The 27,873-nt window shown below is 41.0% G+C and overlaps 1 protein-coding gene across 8 annotated transcripts in view; it reads left to right on the top strand.

The window, feature by feature from the left end:
• nrxn3a (neurexin 3a) overlaps window positions 1-27,873 on the top strand; it is a 209,377-nt gene that overhangs the window by 64,248 nt on the left and 117,256 nt on the right. For all 8 annotated transcript variants that reach the window (XR_014916650.1, XR_014916649.1, XR_014916648.1 and 5 more), the window contains exons 6-7: window positions 16,651-16,952; window positions 19,896-20,057. Coding sequence is in view for 5 of the 8 variants with exons in the window: in XM_085440780.1 (XP_085296906.1) it covers window positions 16,651-16,952; window positions 19,896-20,057 (464 nt within the window). In the remaining 3 variants the exon portion in view is untranslated. The remainder of the gene's footprint in view (window positions 1-16,650; window positions 16,953-19,895; window positions 20,058-27,873) is intronic.

Genomic DNA, 27,873 nt, shown 5'->3' with positions numbered 1-27,873 from the left:
ACACACACACACACACACACACACACAGGCCTGCATGTGTGTTTTAAATAACAGCGTAAAATAGAGAAGGTTTGTGTTTATCAAACATCCTTGAAAGAGTAGTTGTCAAACAGCTAACAGATCATCTGCAGAGGTTTATTTGAAGAGTTTCAGTCAGGTTTCAGAGCTCATCACAGCACAGAAACAGCTTTAGTGAAGGTTACAAATGATCTTCTTATGGCCTCTGACAGTGGACTTCAGTGCAGCGCAATATCTCATTATCTATATCATTCTTCTTCTTCTTCTTCTTCTTCTTATTATTATTATTTAATCATATGTAATGATGAGAGGGCCTAAGTCAACAGTGAGGTGCACTATATAGTATAGAAACAGCTATTTTATTTGTACATTTAAAGTTACCAAAATGTGTTTTTCTCAGTGTGGTCTTTTTGTTCTGGGTGTTGCCGTGTATGGAAGAGATTAGACATAAGCCTTTAGACAACTCGGGTTTGGGTTAATAGATACAGATAGTATAGCATATCTATTAAATCTGTTACTGAAACTCCATAATTCCCAGAAGTTCCACATGCCTGAGGATCTTTTTATTGAATTCAACACCGCAGTCCAGTCTGCAGTCTGCTCATCCAACTCTGCATGGTGTGAACCACCAAAGAAGAGCAGACTCGAAAGGACAGCGAGCTCTACAGAAAAACAAACATTGGTGCCCACTTGCCCATGATTCAGGATCTGTAAAAACTGAGCGTCAGGAATCGAGCAGGCAACATCGCTGCGGACCCATCACAGACGTCACGGCGATGAACACTTCAGATCTTCACATGCAGACATTCACAGAGTGTCTGTAGTGCTGTATCAGAGCATATATACATGAACTTATATTACTAAAAGGTGAACCAGCGTTTATTTATTATAAATCAATAAATTTGTCACACAATCTAAAACATTCAGTTAAAAATTGCAAGTATTGACATATTGCTGTAGTGAGATGATAAAATATTTCTAATTATTTATTCTTTTAATTCAGAATAATCGTGACATTAGTTTACAAATTACTTTATTTAAAAGTCTGATTCATCCATCACGACCCAGACAGGCTGCCTGTTGCTGTTCACAGAGGCTGCAGTCCTCAGCTGAAGCTCGCAGGCATCTCATAATCCTGACTGGACTGTCTTTTCATTAGGTCAGAGTGAGCATGGAGTATTAGACCTGCCACATCTCATTGTTGCAGATTGCCTGGAGACAGTGTGTGGAATTGCCACCTTACAAGTGTCCTTCAGGAATGAGTTTAGGTTTTTGATTAATCTGGCCCTTGTGTCATCCGTCCCTCTCAAAATGCAATTATGTCTTTTAGTTAAAGGACAAACTGTCCATCAGCCGAGCATGATAACAAATATGAGAAAAATGATGAGTGGCAGTGGAAGAGGAGCGAGTGTATTGGGAAGATATGTTCGTTGTATTTAGGAGACAGAAAGGAATTCAGAAACAAGACTAAAGAAGAAGCGACCCAAAAAAGAAAACGAGGAGGCCGAATAAACTGTTTCAGTTTCAGTGTTCAGGGTTTTCAAATCTAAACCAGTGTTGCTACTGTAATGTTCACATCACCCAGCATCGAGAGAATTCCAGAACATGTGTGTTTTTAGAATATATACATCGGCTTCCTTGCACCTCTGATCATTTGTCAATTTGAAATCTGACACAATTGGAAATAAAAGCTAGTGCTCAATGCTGTTTTAAGCACCTTGGACAGATCGGCTGACACAGGGTGACATCTCGAATCACCAGTTAACCTGACCCCACTAACTGCACTGGGGTCAGGAAAAGAAAGGGCTTTTCAGTAAATATGAAACATGTTCAACAATGACTTTTGTTCTTTCTGGTGTGGACGAAAATGGTTTGTTTGTGTTCCAGAACAATGACCAAAAACAACTAAATCAAATCTGATTCTGCATTGAACTACCTCTTGTTCTCGTCCTTTATTCCTTACTCCCTGTAATAATCCCCCAACAAAACCACCCTCACCAGTGCCCCCTTTCCCCCCAACACTCCTGTTACCTTGGTGACCATCAGCTGAAAAATGGCAACCGTGGCCCTTCATTAGGTATCAACACAGGCTCCGACAGCCCAGATAATAGCCAATAAGAAGCTGTGCGTGATTGTGTGTTTGGGCGGGGGTGGGGGTGGGTAGGGATGCGGCATTATGCTGGGCAGTAAATGAAAAGCCTGCAGGGACGAAGTCAACCTTGTTGTCATGCTTCAGTAAATTGTGTGTGTGTGTCTGCGTGTGTGTGTTTGTAAGCGTGGCTGGAGTCATCCTTCACTTCACTTATGTGGGAAGATATGCACATGCAGTTTTACACACGTGTATGCCTCATCTACACACCGACACTGTGAGGAAGGACTCACAGAGACAAAGGCCCATGAAGACTAGTCACAAGTCAAAGCTTTGTTTGTCAAACATGCTCAACCTCGCTGTCAGCAGTTGTTAACATCACCAGTTACTACAATAATATATTAAAAAAAATACAGAAAGAAAGGTTAAAATTTGGCAAAATAAATATAAAAAGAGCAAAATCAAAATGTAGACTAATGATAAAAGAAATAAAATGAGAGAAGTTGAAAATATGAAAATCTGTTTTAGTGTCGTTTTAGTTATAATGAATATATAGCAATGCTATTATAAATTTACTGTGGAATTAATAGATCACTGCACTTTAATAAATAGTTACTTTAAACCATAATAAAGTCATCATTAATAATATTTAATCCCACATATTAATATTTTAGCCTACAGAAAGTAGATGGCGAATAAAGTCGAATGGCATAACCTGCCACTTCAGTGTTGTTTCTGCTGATCTCTGGAGTTCTGTAATCTTACACTGGTTCACTTTTTTAAACTTGGTACTGTTAAACTAAGGCACCAGCGCCTGCCCTTGGAACCTTCAACCATCATGCATGCACATTTTAGTTTATTTTATTTTATTTTACTCAATTGAATTCTCTTAAAATCTTAAAGAGCCCACTATAATCACTCTTTAGATCTTGAAATACATCATGGAAACTAAACAGTCATTAGCATTCCTTCTTTTTCTAATCACTTTATAATAACATTGAAATCTGCAGGAATGAAATACACAGCAGTGAGAGTACATTTCATTACAGTAGATGTCTTTTGTTATGTGCTGTAACTACATTTAAAGACATAATTCCTCCACTGTTGCTCTCTTCATTACCACGTACCAACACAGTGCAGAGCAGCTACCTAACTCTTGTGAGTTGATCATCTCAGTAATAGTGTTACATCCTCACTGAAACAATCTTGGATACTGTGGCTCCTCCTCCTCTGAAGAAAGCCTCAAACTGAAGTACTTGAATCCTTGGTATAACTTTTAAACACTCACCTTAAAGCAGATCATCTGTAGGCTTGAAAGAAAATTGCATCTCACTAATTTATTTAGGAAAAAGAGTTTGCTTTATAAAAAACCTAAAAGGCTGTACAGACATGACTCAGTGTTCTGCTTAGATAAATAGGCTTTTTTTTTAAATTTTGTGCAAGGTTGATGAGCTATGTGCAAGTCATTTTCCACATTTTAATATTTTTAATAATAATGTTATGACGTTTGTTCCCTTTACATTAACCTGAAACTAAATACAAATAAAACAAATGTTAACTTTTGGAAATAAATTTAAACTTGCATTTTTTTTTACTGCTTAAACATTTTTATTTTTAATATTAATTATTGGCAGTGTTGGCAAATATAACTTAGACTTAGTCATTATTCAAACAAAGTGTAGCCGACTGAAATACGTCTCTATGCTGAGAGTACTGAAATCTGTCAGCACCTGCAACAGTCATAGGGACTGTGCAAAATGCATGCAGAGGAACATGTTTCTGTTTATGTGGGTTATACTGAGCGTGTATTATTATTACAAAATAAATAGTGTGTAGAAAAACAAATACATTTCCCAGGGAGCCTCTTGCACATTTTTTTGACATAAAAGACTCATCAGTGGCGCTGGTTCAGTGTCAGGAGTGTGGGTACAGGGAGATGGGAGTGAGACGGTAAGCTGGAGGTTTGGTCTGTTTGGATTGGCACCAGGTCGGCAGATACATACACTACCTGTCAAAGGTTTGGACTCAGCTTCTCATTTAATGGTTTTTCTTTATTTTTACTACTTTCAACACTGTAGATACTTATGACATCAAATATATGAAGCAAGATATATGGAACTATGTAGCAAAGAAAAAAATGATAAATAACTCTAAATACGTTTTATATTTTAGATTCCCTCCTTGCTTTGTGGACACTGCTGCAAACCCTTGGCCTTCTCTCAGTGTGCTTCATGATATGGTCACCTGACATGGTTCCCAGAGTATTTAAAAGTAGAATGGGAGGCAGAGCCTTCAGTTTTCAGGCCCCTCTTCTGTGGAACCAGCTTCCAGTTTGGATTCAGGAGACAGACACTATCTCTACTTTCAAGATTAGGCTTCAAACTTTCCTTTTTGCTAAAGCATATAGTTAGGGCTGGACCAGGTGACCCTGAATCCTCCCTTAGTTATGCTGCAATAGTCTGCTACCTTATGGCACTGAGTATTTCTTCTTCACTATATGGTGTTTATATATAATCAGTTATTATCAATCCCTTTTATCCTGTGTTCCTTCCATCAGCCTCCAACCAGTCGCAGCAGATGGCCCCGCCCCTCCCTAAGCCTGGTTCTGCTGGAGGCTTCTTCCTTTTCAAAATGAATTTTCTTTCCCACTGTCACCAAGTGCTTGCTCGTAGGGACTCATTTGATTTGGTTTGAATTTAGTTTTCCTTCCCCCCCAAAAATTGTTATAACTGTTATAATATTTGTCATTAAGGTTTGTTTGTTTTTATTATCACGTTTCCTTCTAGATAGAAAAACAAAATTAACAAAGCTTTGAGTCTGGTGGAAGCTCCCTTTTTCCCATTACATATCATTCCGTCCCCAAAAAGCATCCCTTTAAAGGTTGGAGTTTGTACTGTGGACTTCTTAGAATAAGTATGCCATAGTAATTTTGGATATAAGCAAAAACAATTTTTTCTTTTATTTTTTTATTATTATTTTTTTTATTTTAAAACAGCTTTTGGAGAAAGGTGATTTCTGAGACTTGGCTGATTTATATGTGAAAGGACCCAAAGGTGAATTGCTCCTTGGGACTAAAAAACAAGAAAAAAGTCCAAAACTTAAAGGAGCAGACTGACGCAGGAGGAACAGTCAGAGGGCAGGCTGAAGAGGGAAAGCAGAAGAAGAGAAGAAGACAAACCTTGACCCTGCAGAGGCTTCGCTGGAGGCTGGCGACCATGACAGGACATCTTGGGATGAACTTCATACATGGCATTTTGATGCCATGTATGAATTAAGTTTGCCCTTAATCTCACAGTATATAGAGAAACCATCCAACCAGTGTAAAGCCAACACAGATGTGCTTCTGGGTACGATGGCAATTTTGTAACAAGGGCACTTATCCGGTCTTTAAGTCTGACCGAGAGAAGCAGACAGTGATCACTGCCTGTTTTTAGGGGCTTGTTGAGATTAAATAGAACAAGATACAAAGCATTAAAACATGCTAAAAACACATCAGCCTTATTAAATGCAGAGTAGTTTGGGCCCGGAAGCAGGTTTCATCACGTCATCACTTAAAGACCGGATAGTAAATAAACTGATTCTTATATAGAGCATTCAAAGTGCTTTATACAATATATGTCATTGACATATTCACACCCACTCACACTTTTGTTTTCTACCTAACATTCACACATAACTTGGAGTTTCTTGCCTAAAAATATTAGGCATGCAGGCTGGAGGAGCCAGGGAACCAGGAAACGTCCGATTCCCTTCAGCCCATCTGAGCCAGCACCACCCCTCTGCGTTTATGAAGGAGTCCCAGGGGAGTGCCAGGAGCTTTGATGTACTACAATATGGTTATTATTAGGGCTGAATGAGTGGGAAATATGCTCCACAATTAGTGGTCTATTTCCAGTAGGCTGCTTGCCCTTCCGGGTCATTCTGCATATTATTTTATAGAATATTATCACCATTTCCTGTTGTCGCATAATGCAGGCCATATGTTTGCCACTCAGCTTCTTATTATAATATTAATCTCTTCGATTTTTGCCATACAGTCGCTCTAATTTTCTCTCTTTTTTAAGTGAACATCAGTTACAAAGTGATGTTTAATCTTTAGCCACATGTGTTTTCTGTGTGTGTAAATATTGAAGACCCTATTGTCTGAGCAGCTCAGCCTCCACTCTCTGGACACCACCAAAATGGCAGTACTGACTTCTTTTTGTTGTTGAGCTAATGCCTGACAGGCTCCATCCCCCCTTCCTGTCGCTTCGGTGTTTCAGTCCCACAATGCTGTTTGGTTCAGACATCCCAACGCACCACTGGTCAAGCTAACAAACAAATGGAAACCCACCAGCATGCTGAAATTACTGATGGTTATCTCCAAACCCTTCCCCCTTCATCGTCACAAACTCCCCTTCAGCCTATTCTGTTTTGCCTCCTTCAGCCATCCTGCACCAATCAGCCTCCCCTCAGATAAGCTTTTTCAGCTCAGAGGGATGAGGATTTTCTCGCCTATTTTTTTTATTTATTTATTCCCACCCCTATTGCTATTATTCTGTCATTCACATCCACTGTTGGTGATCCTGCTCCAGTTAGTGAAGAAGTCAGCAGTAAAAGTCATATAGCAGTTATTGTATAATATGTTGTGATATAATTAATGCCTATCTGGTGTGTTTTTAGCTTGTTTGTCAAAGAAAATCCACAAACAACTAAAAATCTAAAATTAGACTTATAACACTTTCCTTTCTGTCTAACCAAGTGTCTTCTATGCTCTTTGGCCTTACTGTTATTCTGCCATTCCACTTGGGTTACCAAATATGTGAAATTTTCTTTGTGTGAAAGTTGACAGCACAGATACACACAACATAAAACATACAGAGAGGATTTAGCCACCTACTGGCTTTGGACTCCATGTCAGACTGCATTATAAAGTCTCAACATCTGGGTCACCACAAGTCAGAGATCACAGTGCTGACTTTTCCAATTAGTAGGCAACCCTTTGGAGATACATTTGCTATGAAATGCGATACTATCCATACAATCCAAACACTTTTTTTAAACTATGCTTTAAACACATCTCCAATTGCAAAAAAAGCTGCAACACTGGGTAAAAACTAAATAAAAACAGAATGCAATGATTGGCAAATCTCTAAACTGTCATGTATGGTGCTGTGTGGCAGGCAGGACGAGGACCCAAATGCAGGACTCATAAACAATAGAGGAAGCAGCCTTAATGTGCTAGAGCCAAACTCAAATACAGGATATAAGAACACAACACCTAAAAACTAGGAACCAAGAAACTATGAACTAATAAACTAGAAAACTAGAAGCTAGGAGTTGTGATGGACACGAGGTACAGTGAAAAATCAAACAGCAAATGGGACAACACAACAACAGACAGAGGGAAACACAGCTGGGACTAATCAGACACAATGAGTCAGGGAGCAAAACCAAAGCAAACAAGGAGAGAAAGGCTGACTAAATATAGAAGATAAACACTGAGGGAGGGAGAACCAAGATCACTATGAACCAAATCACAATAGTTATTCAAAAACAAGCAAACGCATTCAAAAACTGAGGTCTAGCAGGACAAGCACAGAGATGAGTCCACTGTCAGAGGCCATAAGAAGATCATTTGTAACCTTCACTAAAGCTGTTTCTGTGCTGTGCTGAGCTCTGAAACCTGACTGAAACTCTTCAAATAAGCCTCTGCAGATATTTATCCTTAGCCAGCAGCTTTAAATTTGCCTCAGTGTTACCTGCTCTTGCCGTTAGACGACAATTGACTATGGTTGCTGGTGTCTCTAGCTTCACATGTCTCAGAACAGAATTGCCAGTTACCAGAGTTTGATCCACAGTGGGTGTGTCACCGCGTGGGGCGAGACAGTTAGGCACTTGAATGGGTTGGTGGTGAACTGGAGGCATCTTTTTAGGCCTGCGCTTACTCCTCACTGTCAAGTATCATTACTGCTAAAGGAGGCAGAGGAATAACTAAACACCTGACACAAAGAGCAGGAAAATGCAGGGTGGACAGGTGAAGAGGCCATGCTGCTAGTTTTGATCACATTAGTCCGGAGAGAATGTCTGCCTCTTTATAAAACCAACTGGATGAATTTGTCTCTCTCTGGTCCCCATTGATCAATTCCATTACTTAGTGAGAGGAGTCAGCTGTAGTCTTGTTTCCCTATTTGCCTTACAGGTGGGTGGGGATGGTCTCTGGGACTACTGGTATATGGCGGCCCCCTGGGGGCTGGAGAGCTGTGGTTGCTGTTTTGGAGTGTCTGTATATCTGCCTTGGTTGGTCACCGTGGAGGATGTGGGGTCTGGGGTTTTTGTGGTGGCAGGTGGCCTCATCCTGGTGGAGGCAGGTGCTGGGCCTGGTCTCTGACTGAGTCCCTCCTTGTGCGAGGGTGGTCTGGACCCCCCTGACCACCTTGGCATGTCGGGTGGGTCGACCCATGTTAGGATGTCTGTGCCTCCAGGGCTTGTTGGGTGGGGTGGGGCATTCAGGTGAGCGAGCAACCATTTTTTGGTGCAGCTTGTCCGACACACAAAACAGTTTATATCATCCCTTTACTGTATGTGTCTGTTATAGCTGAGTGGTGTTGTGACGCAGTGTGCAGATCAGGCCCCTCTTCTGTGGAACCAGCTTCCAGTTTGGATTCGGGAGACAGACACTATCTCTACTTTCAAGATTAGGCTTCAAACTTTCCTTTTTGCTAAAGCATATAGTTAGGGCTGGACCAGGTGACCCTGAATCCTCCCGTAGTTATGCTGCAATAGACGTAGGCTGCCGGGGATTCCCATGATGCATTGGGTTTTTCCTTTCCAGTCGCCTTTCTCACTCACTATGTGTTAACAGACCTCTCTGCATTGAATCATATCTGTTATTAATCTCTGTCTCTCTTCCACAGCATGTCTTTATCCTGTCTTCCTTCTCTCACCCCAACCAATCACAGCAGATGGCCCCGCCCCTCCCTGAGCCTGGTTCTGCTGGAGGTTTCTTCCTGTTAAAAGGGAGTTTTTCCTTCCCACTGTCGCCAAAGTGCTTGCTCATAGGGGGTCATATGATTGTTGGGGTTTTCTCTGCATGATTTATTGTAGGGTCTACCTAAATTGAATTGAATTGCAGATGAGTCTTTGGACTCATTTGCACACTCCAGTATCCTCTATGTGGTGGGGGTGGTGGGTGCTGCTGCAGACTTGGTGGCATTCCAGGGCATTGCCATTGTAGGCCCTAGACTTCCTATCCTGGTTCAGGTTCAAGGTTCAAGGTTCTTTATTTGTCACATGCATAGTTATACAAGTATAACACACAGTGAAATGTAGCCTGACACGCTCCTCGACATGTGCAAAAATGGGGGGGGGGGGGGGGGGGGGGGTGTAGAGGAAGAACATTATATATATATATGTATGTATATATATATATACATACATATAGTATATACACTGGGTGAATGTGCAGTAGTAGCAGCAAGCAGGTGAATTCTGTACATTAATATGAATAGATATCTGACTATTTTACAGGATAGACAATATAAACATATTTAAAATTAAAGGAATTTGAAATGTACATTGTGCCTTGGTTTAGAGTGTCTGGAAGAGTCCTGTCTCAGTCAATTATAGATGATGTGAGAGGGCGGGTGTGTGTGTTTAGGGCACGGATGGCTTGGGGATAGAAGCTCCTCTTGAGTCTCTCTGTCCTTGCCCGGAAGATGCGGAACCTTCTACCAGATTGCAGAAGTTGGAACAGTTTGTTGCCAGGATGGGACGGGTCCTTCAGTATCTGCGCTGCTCTAGTCCGGCATCTCCTGGTGTAGGTGTCCTGAAGCGGGGGGAGAGCAATCCTGCAGCAGCGTTCTGCTGTACGGATCACTCTCTGGAGAGCTTTTTAGTCCTTCACACAGCTGTTCCCAAACCACGATGTCATGTTCTGTGTGAGGATGCTCTCCACAGTGCCTGTATAGAAAATCCTGAGGATCTTTGGAGAGACCCTGAACTTCCTCAGTTGTCGTAGGTGATACAGGCGCTGCCTAGCCTTTTTGGTCTGGACCTGAATGTGGGCAGCCCATGTCAGGTCTGAGGAGATGTGGACACCAAGATACTTGAAGGACTGCACCCTCTCCACTGGAGCTCCATTGATGATGATGGGCTTGTAGTCTCTGTGCTGACCCCTTCTGAAGTCCACCACCAGCTCCTTGGTCTTGCTGACGTTCAGCTGGAGGTGGTTGTCCTGGCACCACGATGCCAGATTCTTCACTTCATCCATGTAGGCCGCCTCATCGTTGTTGGAGATGGCACCCAACACCACTGTGTCGTCAGCAAACTTCACAATGGTGTTGGAGCCGTGGGTGGCCACACAGTCTGAAGTGTAGAGGGAGTAGAGCAGTGGCGAGAGGACACATCCCTGAGGTGCTCCTGTGTTGATGGTGATGCTGTTGGAGAAGCACCTGCCCACCCTCACCACCTGAGTTCTGCCAGTGAGGAAGTCCAACACCCATGCACATAGACAGCTGTTAAGTCCCAGATCCCTGAGCTTTGTGAACAGTCTGCAGGGCACTATTGTGTTAAACGCTGAACTGTAATCAACAAACAGCATTCGCACATAGTTACCCTGTTTCTTGTCCACGTGGCTGAGAGTGGTGTGTAGGACGTGGGCGATGGCATCCTCTGTGGATCTGTTGGATCTGTAGGCGAACTGCAGCGGATCTGTGGTGTCTGGGATGGAGGAGGAGATGATGTTCTTCAGCAGCCTCTCAAACACCTTCATTACTACCGAGGTCAGTGCAACTGGCCGGTAATCGTTCAGGGATGAGGGGTTGCTGTTCTTGGGCACAGGGATGATGGTGGATCTTTTGAAGCATGTGGGGACCACAGACTTCGCCAGGGACTCGTTGAAGATGTAAGTGAACACACCTGCTAGCTGGTCAGCACAGCAGCGCAGCAGACGGCCGGTGATGCCGTCTGGCCCCGCCGCTTTCCTTGTGTTCACTCTCCTCAGTGCCGCTCGGACGTCATGCTCCGCGATGCTGGTCACCGGTCTCTCGCTGATGACGTCACTGTCCTCGGTAGTCAGGCGGTAGATAGCATTAGCCGCCTGGCTAACCTCGAAACGGGCGTAGAACCGATTCAGCTCGTTGGTGAATGCAGAGTCGGCGTTGATCGGCGCAGTGTCCCTGGCTTTGTAGTCCGTAATGGTGCGTAGTCCTGTGGCCTGGTGTAGGGAATGGGGGTGCCTACTGAGCCAGTTGTTTGCTAGCTCGCTCCTTCCGGAAGTAGGCCTGTACGTCCCGGTCTTACACGTTATATTGTGTAAGGCCATTCGTGTGCCGGGTGGTTCTTGGGCCCCTGGGACCCTGTTCTTGACTTGTACCAGTTTTTAGATGTGTCCTTGATCCAACACAGCTGATTCAAATGGCTAAATTACCTAACAACATGTTTTATAGTTCTCCAGAGGCCTGGGAATTAACTAATCATGTGATTCAGGTGTGTAGACCCAGGGTGAGATCTAAAACCTGCAGGACACCGGCCCTCGAGGCCTGGAGTTGGAGACCCCTGATTTACAGCTTTGTGGTAACTGACTTCTTTAACTGATCTTAATGGAGAACTTTATTGTCATGTATGTGCTCAGTGTTTGAAGGGAGAGTCCATGAACAGTCTGAATGCCTTTTTAGTTATCGTTGTGAGATTGTGCCTTTGGCTCACCATGTGAGGCAGTTTGCAGGCTAAGCTGGTAGCCAATTTGGCAGTAAAAAAATCTGAGTGATGAGGTCTATCTTCTAAATGTAAATGTTAGTGAAAGTCACCACTATGAGATCTCTCACCTCTGACAGAGCTTCAACAGCATTCAGAGGAAGACTGGGGACACTGGGTCTGAATGGACCATGTTCAGCTGCAACTAAAGATTATTTTTGTAGTAGAATAATCTTCTTGTTTTTAATTAGTCGATTAGTCAACAGTTACTTTAATAACTCTTATCTCCACCATCTGTGTGCAAACCTGCTGTTCTAGGGTCCAGTACCCAACCGGCTCTAAGTTCTAATAGTATTTAAACAAAAAAACTACCTAAACTAAAAATGCCTTCTGTCCAGAAGTTTAAATAAAGCTTGAAACTAAAATAAAAGTTTTTATATTTCCAGTCAGTTTACATATGATTTAGTTCATGAATTTATGTAGTGGACATGCTCCGGAGTGAGAGGTTTACTGTTCAGAATAAACAGTAATATTAATGTGAGAAACAAAACTAGGAGACAGTGTAGCCCCTCCTGTTCACTGGTTTACTATGTATTTCACTCATTAGCTAACAAAGATGAAAGTGTTAGCTTAGCAAGCATCATCCATGAGAAGTTTCTGACAGCTAAGCTAACATAAACATTACCGTACAAACATTGACATAAACGAGGTACCAACACGACACACTAACTTAAATTAAAACCTACCCATTCAGCGTTGATATCACAGCATCCACACTAGTGGCAGGTGGGCAGCATTTACACATGAATGTGATAACTTGAGAATGAGGCAATGTGGGATTTTGAAATCAATACCATAGGGGGATCTACTAAAAGTCTTGTAAGAGTTGAAGGGCTCATTGGAGGTGGTCATCAGGGGTGGTCATCAGGAGTGTCTCGTTGCCCTCGCCCTCACCACCTAAGGGGTACCTTCCTCTGCCACTCCGCCTCCAGCCATGCCACCTGAGTGTCTTCACTGCCATCTTTGACCTCCTGTCAAAAGTGTCTTCCTCTCTATTAACGTTGACCCTCGCAGTTGCCACCTGAGTTGCACCATTGTCTCTGTCAACATTTGCCTTGGCTCCATGGTTGACCCCGAGAACTGTTTTTCCCCGTCAGTCCCCTTAATCGCTACGTGGCCTCAATTTTGCCCCTTGGCCAGGCCAACCCTCTGGACTGGTTTTCTGTTCTATTTGGACTCTGTTTCTTTGGTTCTGTTGATGTTAATCTGAAAATGTTGGTTGAGCTTATACCTCTGTATGAAACTGGAGATCCTGTCACAGATCGCTGTGTGACAGGCAGAGGCAGGAGTTGGACTCAAATGGAGGACTCACACACAAGGGGAGTAAACTGAAAGAGGCAGCTTTATTGGCAGTTCAAAACTCAAGTACTAGATACAAAAAAACATAACCTAAAATGGGAAAACTACAAGCTAGAAGCTGGGAGTTATGAGGAAACTGAGGAGCACAGTGAAACTACATAGCAACGAGGGACGACGTGACAACAAGCAGAGGAAGACAGAGGACTAAACACACAGAGGATAACCAGAGAATGGGAAACGGAGGAAACACAGCTGGAACTAATCAGACTAACGGGACAGGAAAATAACTGAACATAATGCACACAGGATATGAGACTATCAAAATAAAACAGGAAACAAACAGAAACACACTAAGACATGGACTGAATGAATGCAGGGAACAGACAGAAGGAGAGATACGTGTGGGAAACAGATGAATAAACATAGAGACAGAACCTGGTAACTACATGGTAACTACACAGGGAGGCATGAATGACTAAAATGAACAATAACCTAAGAACTAGAAACTAAACTCAAGCTAAATGCCACATGAGAGCACAAGAAACAGAAACACTGGGTCATAGACTCAGTACCACAACAGTATCATCAATACTTTCCTTGTGCTGAATTAGTTATTAAAAGAAAAAACTTTAAAAAAACGTATCGGTTAAGACGATAAATCACAGAGTAAATTGCTTGTACTGTGTACTGCATGTTTACAATAAATGTAAGTGATATCAAAGCAGTGGAAGCAGAGCTATTGGCAACGTTTCTAGCACGCCGATCTCCTGTCAGTCTCCCATTGAAAACTAGAAGACTGTCCACAAAAGCTGCTCTCCTCCGCGCCAAAGTTTGTTAATGGTTCATGGACACGCTCATGAAACTGACTGAGCACATCCTGGACATTGAGTGCATCAGCACTGAAGCCCCTCAGCACTGTGCACGTTCTCCTCTCCTCTGTATTCAAGCATTGTTTTCAATGAACTGCATGCTTAGAAAAATGCTTTGTCTCACTCCCATTTCTTCTTGTTGCATGTTGAAGCTCAACTTGGAACCTTAAGGTCCAACGATGCAAAATATGTTTTGCCATTTTTTCAAGTGTTCTTAAACTTTTGATCGGGACTGTATCACCAGTATTTTTTTGTTTTACACCAAGCCAATTTTGTGGTGACACAACACATTAGTAAATCTATCCCAAAATGCTTTTAAAAAAATTCCTTATTAACAGATTACAGGTGGCTCATACTTCCTTTGTCATGTTTGCATGTTTCACTGTCTAACCTATTATTATTATTGTTGTTGTTGTTATTTTGATGATGATGATGATGAAATCAGTGTGCATATGGTTTCTAAACAACACCCCCAATGAAATAGATGAAACCTGTACTCGTGCAGCTCCTTGCATTGGAGTCCTGTGGTTATATTGTTTGATCAAAGTGTCCAGCATTCTTGCTTTAGAGACAGAAAGTTAATTGCAGATAACACCTTACATGTGTTATCCCTCAGCTGTCCAGTTCCTTTTCTTCGGTTCCTCTCAGCACCTGGTTTTGCAGGTTTTGCTTTTTGCTCTGTCATGTCCGATATTTTTGAAGGGTCATATTTATACAGTTATCACATTGATATTCCTTTTATTCACCTAAGAGTATCTCTTGGTTTAACTGACCTATCTTAATTTATTCAACCTGTTTTTTTCTTTCTTTTCTTTTATATTCACCCAATTGCTCAGTAAGCAAAAAAGAAAGAAAGAAAAAAAATCCTGTAAATACAAATATGATATGATAAAGTGTAAAGATATTATTATATTATATCTTTATTATATAATACAGTGGGGCAAAAAAGTATTTAGTCAGCTACCGATTGTGCAAGTTCCCCCACTTAAAATGATGACAGAGGTCAGTAATTTGCACCAGAGGTACACTTCAACTGTGAGAGACAGAATGTGAAAAAAAAATCCATGAATCCACATGGTAGGATTTGTAAAGAATTTATTCGTAAATCAGGGTGGAAAATAAGTATTTGGTCAATAACAAAAATACAACTCAATACTTTGTAACATAACCTTTGTTGGCAATAACAGAGGTCAAACGTTTACTATAGGTCTTTACCAGGTTTGCACACACAGTAGCTGGTATTTTGGCCCATTCCTCCATGCAGATCTTCTCGAGAGCAGTGATGTTTTGGGGCTGTCGCCGAGCAACACGGACTTTCAACTCCCGCCACAGATTTTCTATGGGGTTGAGGTCTGGAGACTGGCTAGGCCACTCCAGGACTTTCAAATGCTTCTTACGGAGCCACTCCTTTGTTGCCCGGGCGGTGTGTTTTGGATCATTGTCATGTTGGAAGACCCAGCCTGGTTTCATCTTCAAAGTTCTCACTGATGGAAGGAGGTTTTGGCTCAAAATCTCACCATACATGGCCCCATTCATTCTGTCCTTAACACGGATCAGTCGTCCTGTCCCCTTGGCAGAAAAACAGCCCCATAGCATGATGTTTCCACCCCCATGCTTCACAGTAGGTATGGTGTTCTTGGGATGCAACTCGGTATTCTTCTTCCTCCAAACACGACGAGTTGAGTTTATACCAAAAAGTTCTACTTTGGTTTCATCTGACCACATGACATTCTCCCAATCCTCTGCTGTATCATCCATGTGCTCTCTGGCAAACTTCAGACGGGCCTGGACATGCACTGGCTTCAGCAGCGGAACACGTCTGGCACTGCGGGATTTGATTCCCTGCCGTTGTAGTGTGTTACTGATGGTGACCTTTGTTACTTTGGTCCCAGCTCTCTGCAGGTCATTCACCAGGTCCCCCCGTGTGGTTCTGGGATCTTTGCTCACCGTTCTCATGATCATTTTGACCCCACGGGATGAGATCTTGCGTGGAGCCCCAGATCGAGGGAGATTATCAGTGGTCTTGTATGTCTTCCATTTTCTGATGATTGCTCCCACAGTTGATTTTTTCACACCAAGCTGCTTGCCTATTGTAGATTCACTCTTCCCAGTCTGGTGCAGGTCTACAATACTTTTCCTGGTGTCCTTCCAAAGCTCTTTGGTCTTGGCCATGGCGGAGTTTGGAGTCTGACTGTTTGAGGCTGTGGACAGGTGTCTTTTATACAGATGATGAGTTCAAACAGGTGCCATTCATACAGGTAACGAGTGGGGGACAGAAAAGCTTCTTACAGAAGACGTTACAGGTCTGTGAGAGCCAGAGATTTTCCTTGTTTGAGGTGACCAAATACTTATTTTCCACCCTGATTTACGAATAAATTCTTTACAAATCCTACCATGTGGATTCATGGATTTTTTTTTCACATTCTGTCTCTCACAGTTGAAGTGTACCTCTGGTGCAAATTACTGACCTCTGTCATCATTTTAAGTGGGGGAACTTGCACAATCGCTGGCTGACTAAATACTTTTTTTCCCCACTGTATATATATTCATTATATTATATGTTATATAATGTAAAAAAGATTAAGATGTTAACCTTTATTGAAACATATTCTTCACTACAATCTTTTTTTCTTACTATAGCAAGAGAAGAGAATGTGGCGACTTTCCGTGGCTCAGAGTACTTCTGCTACGATCTCTCCCAGAACCCAATCCAGAGCAGTAGCGATGAAATTACACTCTCCTTTAAGACGTGGCAGCGGAACGGCCTTATTCTTCACACCGGCAAGTCAGCTGACTATGTCAATCTGGCGCTAAAGGACGGAGCTGTCTCCCTCGTTATCAACTTGGGCTCTGGAGCCTTTGAAGCCATTGTGGAGCCGGTCAATGGGAAGTTTAATGACAACTCGTGGCACGATGTCAAAGTGACCCGCAACCTCCGGCAGGTAAGGCATACAGGTGTACTTTAAGATATGAACATGTCAGTGTTTTGGTCAGGATTATTCAACAGCAGCTGAATATACCTTGTAGAACATAAGGACGACAGCACACTGACAGCTGCAAACGGGCTGTTAGTTATCCTGCTGACTGCCACTAGGAAGCAACAAAGCTACTTATGAGTTTAAGTCATGAATGCATCTGTGGGTAGTTTTTACACTCATCCCTGATTCTGTCCTTTGCCACTTTTATCAACGGATATACTTTGTATGAACAAAGCCTCTGTTCAGTCATATAAACTTGTCTTACCCACCCCATCTTTCTGCAAAGCAAACAGGCATTGGATATGGTGTGATAAACAAACTCCATTGTATGGTAGATATCATTCTTATTATCGTCTTTTTGGTTTGCTGTGTACTTCGATCTTTCCTCTTTTCTGCCTTTTGTACCCTTAGATAGCACTCCTCTAAAAACAAGGGAGCAGGTTCATTTTGCTCTTCTGATCTAGGCTTTCTTTGGCTCCTTTGCTCACTTCTTCATTTTCCTTTTAGTCTCTTCTTCCTTTTGTTTTAAATTAACTTGTTTTTCATTTTTGAATTTCTTGTTAACCTCTTAACATCAACCTGATTAAGACTAGGCTGACATCGACCCGTTTATGTTGAATGTTCACCTATGTGGTATAATAACCAAATGGCAAATCTTGTAACAGAAAAACTGTAAGGAAAGATATAAGCTGAAACAGAGACTAATCCACATTACAACTCAGATAATAGTTTACTGTATACTGTTTATATCCCGTAAAATTATATGGAAAATATGAAATAGAGCAGGATGCAGGAGCATAATAGATAAGTACCCGTTGCAGTAAGAGTACTGGCTTTGAGGTAATTACACACTGATTGTACAGACTTGTAAATACGAGAAAAGGAGTCTTCAAAGAAAATGTATCTCTCTGGAAACAACACTACCTGAGCTGGACGTGAGCTTTAGCATGCTAAAGAAGCAGCTGGAGGCTTGCCTAATCTAATACTATTTTCTTCAACTTCGGCACAAATGTTCTCCTTTGATGGTCGAAGATCAACGTGACCTTTGAAAACACATTTTTGATCATATCTTAAGAATTCTTCTGCCAATTATGAAATAAGCTCAAAAAGAATCACAGATGATGATGATGATATTTTGGATTTACAAAGTCAAACTCCAGGTTCATTGGTTTCCCTTTCATATATTACATGCTTTGGCAGTTGAGTTATTGGCATGCAAGACATGCAGCTGGAAGATTTAAGTGTAGAGTTCTCTGGTAACATCTTTTTAAACCATAAATCTTACCAGTAGAACCAGAGGTCCTCACAGCAATATTACTTTATTCCTTATTATTACAATATTACTACATTTTCCCATGTCCTGCGATGTGGCCTGCACTCTTTGATTCTGTGCGCTCAGCATTTCTTTCCTGTTGGTTGGTTGGTTTCATCTGCTCTTGGTTGCCACAATATCCTCATTATTTTCTTTTCTATATTTATTATATATATTTACATGCAACAGAAAATCAAATCATCTGCTTGCTTGATTACTAGTTACATATGAATATTAATGCATGTTTTTGTTGCTTGAAGCTAAATCCAGTCAGTTAACATATTGTTTTACTATTTTACACAGACAGCAAACTTAGCACAAAAAGTGATTGATCAATTATTTCTTTGTTGTAACAGTGCTTCTTGGCAAACCTTAAACTGTTGATAAGCCTGTTTAAATGGTGCCACATTTGTAGGGAAATTTGATTTGTGGGTTGAGCAGCAGAGTTGAGTATCTGAGCTGCACCCGAGAAAATCTTCTCTGCCAATGCCAAGCAGCTTTGTGCTATTGACTCTTGGTTGGTGTCATCGGATGATTGAAGTCTGAAGAAACAAGACATGTTGGGAATTTAACAGTCGATCCATTTGACAAACAGGGCCGCAGTATCATGTGGAAGAACCATACATAGCCACTGGTTACAGATGTTATCTCGCTATCTCCCTGCATTGAAGTTGCCTCCCCTCCAATGATGACAAGCCTTTATTATCAGTGAGGGAGATGACGTCCGACACATCACACTGCCTCCGCTAAAAGCAGTTATCTATTATCAGTGCAACAATCACCATATGATCCAACTGCTGTAGACAGAATCTGGACTCATTGCTGCACATAATGTTCCTCCACATGTGCAGGTTCCATAGTACATCCATATGTACATAGTACACAGTAAAGGACAGTCATGGCTGCTCTAGAGTCTGGAGATTGACTGTTCAGTCTCTCACAAATTTTAATGGGTAGAGAGCCACCAGCCATATCATCCTGCAAACCTCGGCTCAAACCACTTTCTTCCTGTGTTATCATTTTGGCACACCTCTGACATCCTCTGCTATATGAATCTTGGCTTTCGATACACTAGCTTGATGATGCCCTGTGGCACTGGCCCTCAGTCAGATGTGAGCAGATATCAACTGATCACTAGGTCCATGCTCATAGGTGCTCCTAATCGAGTGCCCATCAGGCATTGGATTGTCAGCTCTGCACCTGGGGTAACAGAAGCTCAGCACAAGAGTCAGTCACAGAATAAGCTGTTTGGCCTTGGCAGAGAAGATTTGGCAAGTTTGTCTTGTGCTAATCCACATTCTCAACTCTGATGCTCAATCCACAAATGAATCCACAAATCTAGTGATATAAGAAACATCGTTTCAACAAAGAAATATTCAATCAAACAGAAATTTACTAACTGAAAAAAAGAGAGAAATCAAATGGTCTGGCACAATTTTCTCATCATCTGTCTCATGTCATCAGTAACACAGATAAACCAGGTCTGGCATTTATAATTAAACACCTGAGTGTGCTCTCAAATAGCAGCAACCGCTCTATCTTACACTCAAAACAAAACAATTCTGCCTCACCTTGCTTTTACTCCTTTTTGCCAGGTGACAATATCAGTGGATGGGATTCTGACAACTACAGGCTACACCCAGGAAGATTACACCATGCTGGGCTCCGATGACTTCTTCTATGTGGGTGGGAGCCCCAGCACAGCTGACCTGCCTGGTTCTCCAGTTAGCAACAACTTCATGGGCTGTCTCAAGGAGGTAAATACCTCGCTTACAGTTCAGTTTGATTACTATGCAAATACATTATTTAAAGCTGGACATCAGAAGAATGCAATTTTTAAAGACCTTAAACCTCAGTTTTGGCTTTTTGGACTGTTTATTGGATTCCATGATCACATAATAATTAATTTCTATTTTGTTTTTTAGACTAAAGATTAGATTTCAGGGATCATTGAGTTTCATGACAAAAGAGACCAACAACATGTAGTCGTAGTTCTTAAATCTGAATGCTGTTGGAAGAAGCAGACGTAGTTTTGAAGCTTTACTTTCATGTTATTAACATTTAGTTAAAGTCAGTTAGTTACAGATTGGATATATTTGACCTACAGAGAGCAGAGCACTGAAGTTCTGTCACTAAATGAAATAGCAGTAGCACTTTTAAGGAGCACACTTAATTGACTGCTATATTAGCCATAATTCTGATGACATCATTTCCTGCTTTTAATTAAGTCCAGTCTTCTTAAATGTGTTTGCATTGCAAGACCAGTGTGTACAAAATGCACTTTAACACATATTTCTTTTTAATTTTTTTTACATTTAGGAATTTTTGTATTAAGAGTCTTTTTAAAGGTTGTAATAAATCAAAATCTTGCTTCCAGTTTGCTTTCATTTCACCAGGGGGACGAACATCTACATCTACTCCTGTTTCCCTCTGTGTAAGCAACAAATCTTGTTGCTTACACAGAGGATAACTGCTTTTATTTCAAATATAAAGTTCAAGACAGAGAGAGCATCACCGCTACTTTTAGAAGGTGTTTTCTTGCATTTGCACAACATCTCTAAGTGAGAAATATCCTGCCTGAGAGTGATGCTGAAAAACTAGTTTATGCAAGTGTTACTCCTTGGCTGGAGTATCGTCATTCATTATTATCAGCTTAACTAAAAGCTCCCCCCAACCCCCTTTTTCGTTTAACAGTTAGTTTCGCAGACCTTCAGCTGGTTCCTCGGCTTTTAAAAGTAGAATGGGAGGCAGAGCCTTCAGCTTTCAGGTCCTTCTTCTATCTCTACTTTTAAGATTAAATTTGAAACTTTCCTTTTTGGTAAAGCATAGTTAGGGCTGGATCAGTTCTGGTAAGCCGAGGCTGCCTGGAGTTCCCGTGATGCACTGAGTGTTTTTTTTCTTCAGTCATCTCAATTCACATTCTCTCACTTCCACAGCGTGTCTTTTGTACTGTCTCCCTCCCTCACCCTGCAGCCCCTGCCTGAGTCTGACTGTGCTGTGGTAAAAAGGAGTTTTTCCTTCTCACTGTTGCCAAATTCTTGCACAAAGGCAGTTGTCTGATTGTTGCCGTGTTCTCTGTGTTACTGTGGGGTCTTCACCTTACAACAAGGTTTCTCGAGGGAAACGTTGTTGTGATTTGGTACTATATAAAAAATGATTAAATTGTAGATTACTGGTACATTTTGCAGAATAGACAGAAAAACTGACACAAGAGCTTTGAATGGATGAACCAGTTTCAGTGATTTTAAACCAATTTTAAGGATGTAAATGCTGATTCGTTGATTTAATCAATACAGAAAAAAATACAGTGGACATGTGCTACACACACACACACACACACACACACACACACACACACGTATTTGTCACATACACTTGCAAATATTGTTTGCTTAAGGTGATGTCATACCACAGCACTAACTGGAGGAAGAGTAATATGGCAGTGGGGGCTTGGCTTTCTCTGTCAGTGTTCACCAACTACACACACACACACACACACACACACACACACACACACACACACACACACACACACACACACACACACACACAGAATACACATATGTCTGCAAGGAGAAGGGGGTGGGGGATGGGGGGGCACAGTAGTTATTTAATCCCCTTCTGGCCTACTTCCTGCTCTGTGTCACGCTGGTCATGTTTGCAGTTCTCTGTACTAACCACTCTCGACAAGTACACACAGGGACAGACAGACACACACATTCACAAATAAACCAAATCATCAAAACCTTTATTCTCCATCAGAAAACACAGGATCAAAGCATAAGGTAACAACAGCAGAACACAGCCCGCAGTATTACAGTGTAAAGGACGTCCTCAGGTCGTCACATCAAACTGCCTCAGACATCGGGTCACAGACACAAAGATGATGCTTCAGTGGCCATCACTGTAATGGTTTGGCTCACTGGCCACTAACATGGAACAGGATGCACTCGATATGTAGGTATGAAGCCTCATGTTACACTAATGATAATAATAAATACCTTGGAAAGTCATAATTCAGCTCTACCTCCTTGAGCAGTCTGTCTGTGCTGACTGTTGGTGTGATACCAACTGATTATACAGTAATGGAAATATAATTATGAATGATTAATTAATGATTATGAAATTAATTATGAATACTACAGTAAATTTCTGCTATTATGTCTACTTATATTTTGCATACTAGTTCTTTTAAATTATGTTGAAGCCTTATGTTGTCTGCTGTGATTGTGATTGCAGCCCAACTCTCTGTGAATGGTTCTCATGGCCACTGATCAGTGGTCTTACTAGCTTTACAAGGCTTTACTAGCAATATAGATCAGTGCTTTTTGTGTGTGTTTGAAGTCAGTGCTGAGACATGTACACAGATGTGTCAGTGCTTTTTTATTGAGTGGCAGGAGAGCTTAAACATTTAACCACTGTTTATGTTCACTGTTGCCATCTTGAATTGTTAACTCAGTGTGGCTGCATATAGCTTTATAAATCAAGTTTTACATGTAAACGATGTGGGATGCACAAGGAGCAAATAGTTTTAACTACAGTACGTTTCTGTATTAGGGATGTAGGCAATTTCTGTTAACTCACTTAACTGCGAGTTAACAGAAATTGGATGCACACACAATATAAGGTATATATGTTGCAGCCATAAGTGCATTTTGTGTGTGTGTATTTTATAGGGTTAGTCAGAAAGAAAAATAACATTACATACCTTAGACAATAATATGGCTTTTCAGTGTAACCATACGTCGACCACAGTGTACAGACATCAGTATAAGAGTGGAGTGGATAAGCATCAGTTATGTCTTCAGTGCAAACTAAAGCAACCTCTTTATTAGGATATATGGTCGACTCTTAAGTCATAAAGTGCTCATGATACTAAGCACACAATACTCTGAACACAAAGCTGAAGCTGTTTTTAACATGATTTGAAGAATTTTATGAAACAGGCAGATCAGCAGTTTAACCAAAAGCAGTTAGCACTGTGTGGTTGATTTATCTTTGAGCATCTCTGCCTGAGGTTTGCTACTATTTCCCTTTTCTGTACATCCACAGGACGTGCAGGAACATTAACTACTTCCAGTTTTGATTTAGGGTGGGAAACACTGGTACGGTCCACAATCATTTGGTGGAGTTTCTTTGCTAATGTGAGCGTTGTATTGGTCAACAGCAAGTTTCTTTTGTAAGCTGTAGTCAGGGGCCATGTTTTGCAAAGGCTTTAGCTGAAGGACCAGATTTGCGCACCACTTGAACCGACTCTAAACATGAACACTATGGCTTTTGAGAAGAATAGCTGTTAAAGGTGATCAGAACAAATGGAATGGTCAACAAATAGTGTAACTCCTGCAGTAACGGATCAAGAGCTGTAACTGGCACAACTAAAATATACTCCAAGCTATGTTTTGCTCTATAACCTTTGCTGGTAGAATCATTTTACATTGTCTCTTCATATATTTCTTTACATTTCCGTGTGTACTCCCACACGGAAATGCAAGGTCCCACAGACCCATAGGTCCATTCATACCTAGAGAGACAAGAAAACGTTGTTCCTGTGATATTATACATGAGAGTAACGGACAAATATCACAGTCTTAGTTTCCAAGAACATAAGAAGTGTCCAGTTGCAGACAGGGATATGTACCTGCATGTGCACAAAAGAAACATCTGAGCACATGCAACTACCTTTTTACCTCATCTTTCCCTTATATTTAAAATATTTAAATATTACTTGAAAGCAGCCACTCTGCACATTGTTCAGCTTTCCCACTGTACGAAGAACCGAAAACTTAGAAGTGGAGCCTGAGGAGTCGGTGCTGGCCGTTTAAGCTGATGGTGCCAAAAAGTGATCATCTGCCTAAAAATGATTTCTGGTTTTTGCCAAAAAGTTTTTGCCTTTATTTTATTAGTGATGTGTCGGTCGCGAAACGAAATGGCTTTTAGAGCCGACTCTTTGAAGTGAACGACGTGAGCCGGATCCTTATTGGGAGCCGTGTTTTTTTTTTCTTCTTTCTCTCACCCTCTCGCACTTTTTTCCCACTTCACTCCGCACGCAAGCCTTGTGCTTTGCGCTACACTCGCAGTAGTACAGGAACAGACCGGGGGGGGGGGGGAGAGAGAAAGAGAGCCAGGGATTAGAAAGGTATAGTAATCATCCACAAGTATTTTTAGTTGCAGATGATAAAGGATTCAGAAAGTTTATTCATGCAGGTCCATATGACAGAGAATGTGCATCTTCTGTTTGTTTTCATATTTTTTCATATTCATATTTAATTGTGTTGTGGTTTGCAGCGTTTTGTGTTGTTTCACTTTAAATTTGTGTAAAAGGAAAGAAACTGAAAATTTAAATAGTTAAAAGTTGAAATGTAAACAGTTGTTTTTTGTATTATATGATTTATTTATTACATTTTATGTGGAGTGAATAAATAAAAGTATATTTACGGTGGCCCCTAGAGACAAAGCACGTACAAGCTCCGAAGAAGTGCTCCAGGGTGCTAGGGGGCAGTGTTGAGCTTTTGTTACCTAGTGGCTACACAAGCCAGCAAGTACCAACGACCGGATTTGGTGTGTGGTAGTAACAGGTAAATGAACATTTTTTTTTTAATTATTTCAATATATGTGAGTGTTTGTGTATAAATACACGAACAATACACATATGCTTTCAATTGTGTAATTTAAGTGATCTAGGTAGCTCTGTTTTGAAAGTTCAATCAATCAATCAATCAATCAATCAAAGCTTTATTTGTCACATGCAGGTTGGGACCCCCCACCCGACCTTACACACATAACACAGACATCACATGGGATTACAAGTCGGAGATCGGTAGCGTTGCAGAAAAACACTGAAAGGTACATAACAACGGGAAGGTACAAGAGGAAAAAAAAAGAGACCTCCACTCATGCTGTGCTTCCATGGCAGGACAGCACGAGAACAGGAAACAAAAAAACTCCTCTGCACACCATAGCACAATAAACACAGACAAGCAACAAGGGAAAGTGTTCCAGTGTGTACATCTGATCTGGGACTGCTGCAATCTTTTGACTGCGCATCCAACTGACCCGATGTCCACATCAGAGGGGAGGTAAGCGTTGGAGGTGGCGTTGGATCCGGGGTAGGGAGGGTGATGCGTCAGTGAGTGCTTATCAGTATCAGTATATGTATGTGTGTGCGTGTCCATAGTTCAGCTGAGACAGTGTCCTTTGCCCTGCCAGGCTAAGTAAACAGTCTTCCAGCCAACCCAGGTGGCCTTGCATGGAATGGGAAGAACAAACTAAACACAGTCGTTATCAGTTCAGTTCATGCTAGAAATGTGTTTTGGAGTTTGTACGTGTTTTGTCTCTAGGGGCCATCGCATATATTTATATATAAACATATATAAATAAAAACACTTTTTTTTTACATTAGTAATTCATTTTGTGCATAATTTTATATTGTTGTTAATAATAAATTAATTAAAGCAACAAAACAACCTTTAGAGCTGGTTGGGGGCCAAAAGAGCCGGCTCTCTAAAATGAGCTGGAAATCCCATCACTATATTTTATTTAAATGACTTGTTGTCTTACAACCTGTGAAACACTTGTCAAACATATCTTTCGTGAAAGCCTCTGTAGCATTTTAAGTTATTTTAAGCCAGAAACATCATTCCTGCTATAATGCAGAAGCTGTAAATACTTTGTTGGCGAAAAGGCTTTTATATAGCTTTTATTTATATGGGTAACAAAGTGTAATTAAAAATGTCTTTTCCAAGAGAGATCTGGCCAAGAGGACAGCAGAAATTACAACAAACAACGCATTACATTTCTATAAAAATACTTTAAGTAGCTAAAAAGAACTGGATTGAGTGTAATGTAGGTAAAACAACAAAAACACTTTCAAAACAGGTCATTTCTTTATTATATATATATATAATCATTTCATACATCCTGTTGACTACAGTTTATCAGAATCAGAATGCTTAGTTAATCCCAGAAGAAATGATGTGGTCACAGTTGCTCCCAGACAGCAACAACAGACCCTAAACTAAATTGAATATTACAATATATAAAAATGTTACAAATGATAACAAAATAGCTCTAATAAATCCAAATGGCTCTAATTATAAATATCCCAGTATATTACACAAAATTAAATAGATAAGATTGACAATGAGGTGTCCTTTTTATCACATTAACTGTAATTTTCTCTGTAGAGGATGTGCAGATATTAACAGTGTAACTATTGTAGCGTGTACTTGTACTTTAACTGGATGAATTGTACAGAGAGAAGGTCACAGGCAGGAATCATTTCCTGTGTCGTTCAGTGGTACATTCCTCAATGAATGTGCCCTGTACCAACACAGAGCAGAGCAGCTATCTGAACACTACTCCAACAGAGGTCGATCATCTTGTTAATAATTTCACCTCCTCACTACGTACGACTCTGGATACTGTAGCTCCTGTGAAAACTAAGGTCTCTAATCAGAAGTACCTGACTCTGTGGTATAATTCTCAAACACGTAGCCTAAAGCAGATGACTCGTAATCTGGAGAGGAAATGGCGTGTCACAAATTTAGAGGATCATCATTTAGCCTGGAGAAATAGTTTGCTGCTTTATAAGAAAGCCCTCCACAAAGCCAGAACATCTTACTATTCATCACTGATTGAAGAAAATAAGAACAACCCCAGGTTTCTCTTCAGCTCTGTAGCCAGGCTGACAAACAGTCAGAGCTCTGTTGAGCCAACCATCCCTTTAACGTTAACTAGTAATGACTTCATGAACTTCTTCACAAATAAAATTTTTATCATTAGAGAAAAAATTACCAGTAATCATCCCACAGATGTAATATTATCTACAGCTACTCTTAGTACCATTGATGTTAAGTTAGACTCTTTTTCTCCAATTGAGCTTTCTGAGTTAACTTCAATAATTACTTCCTCCAAACCATCAACGTGTCTTTTAGACCCCATTCCTACAAAACTGCTCAAAGAAGTCCTGCCATTAATTAATTCTTCGATCTTAAATATGATCAACCTATCTCTAATAATCGGCTATGTACCACAGGCCTTCAAGCTGGCTGTAGTTAAACCTTTACTCAAAAAGCATCTCTAGACCCAGCAGTCTTAGCTAATTATAGGCCAATCTCCAACCTTCCTTTCATATCGAACATCCTTGAAAGAGTAGTTGTCAAACAGCTAACAGATCATCTGCAGGGGAATGGTTTATTTGAAGAGTTTCAGTCAGGTTTCAGAGCTCAGCACAGCACAGAAACAGCTTTAGTGAAGGTTACAAATGATCTTCTTATGGCCTCTGACAGTGGACTCATCTCTGTGCTTGTCCTGCTAGACCTCAGTGCAGCGTTCGATACTGTTGATCATAATATCCTATTAGAGCGATTAGAACATGCTGTAGGTATTACAGGTACTGCACTGCAGTGGTTTGTATCATATCTATCTAATAGACTCCAGTTTGTGCATGTAAATGGAGAGTCCTCTTCACACACTGAGGTTAATTATGGAGTTCCACAGGGTTCAGTGCTAGGACCAATTCTGTTTACACTATACATGCTTCCCTTAGGCAGCATCATTAGAAGACATAGCATA

The sequence above is a fragment of the Copadichromis virginalis genome, linkage group LG19 (genome assembly GCF_057382275.1).
Source record: "Copadichromis virginalis isolate Kocher_CV1m ecotype Utaka linkage group LG19, C_Virginalis_male_GT1.1, whole genome shotgun sequence".
In the NCBI taxonomy this organism is placed as follows: Eukaryota; Metazoa; Chordata; class Actinopteri; order Cichliformes; family Cichlidae; genus Copadichromis; species Copadichromis virginalis.
Note: the sequence above shows the minus strand (reverse complement) of the source record. Positions and strands in the feature narration are given on the sequence as shown.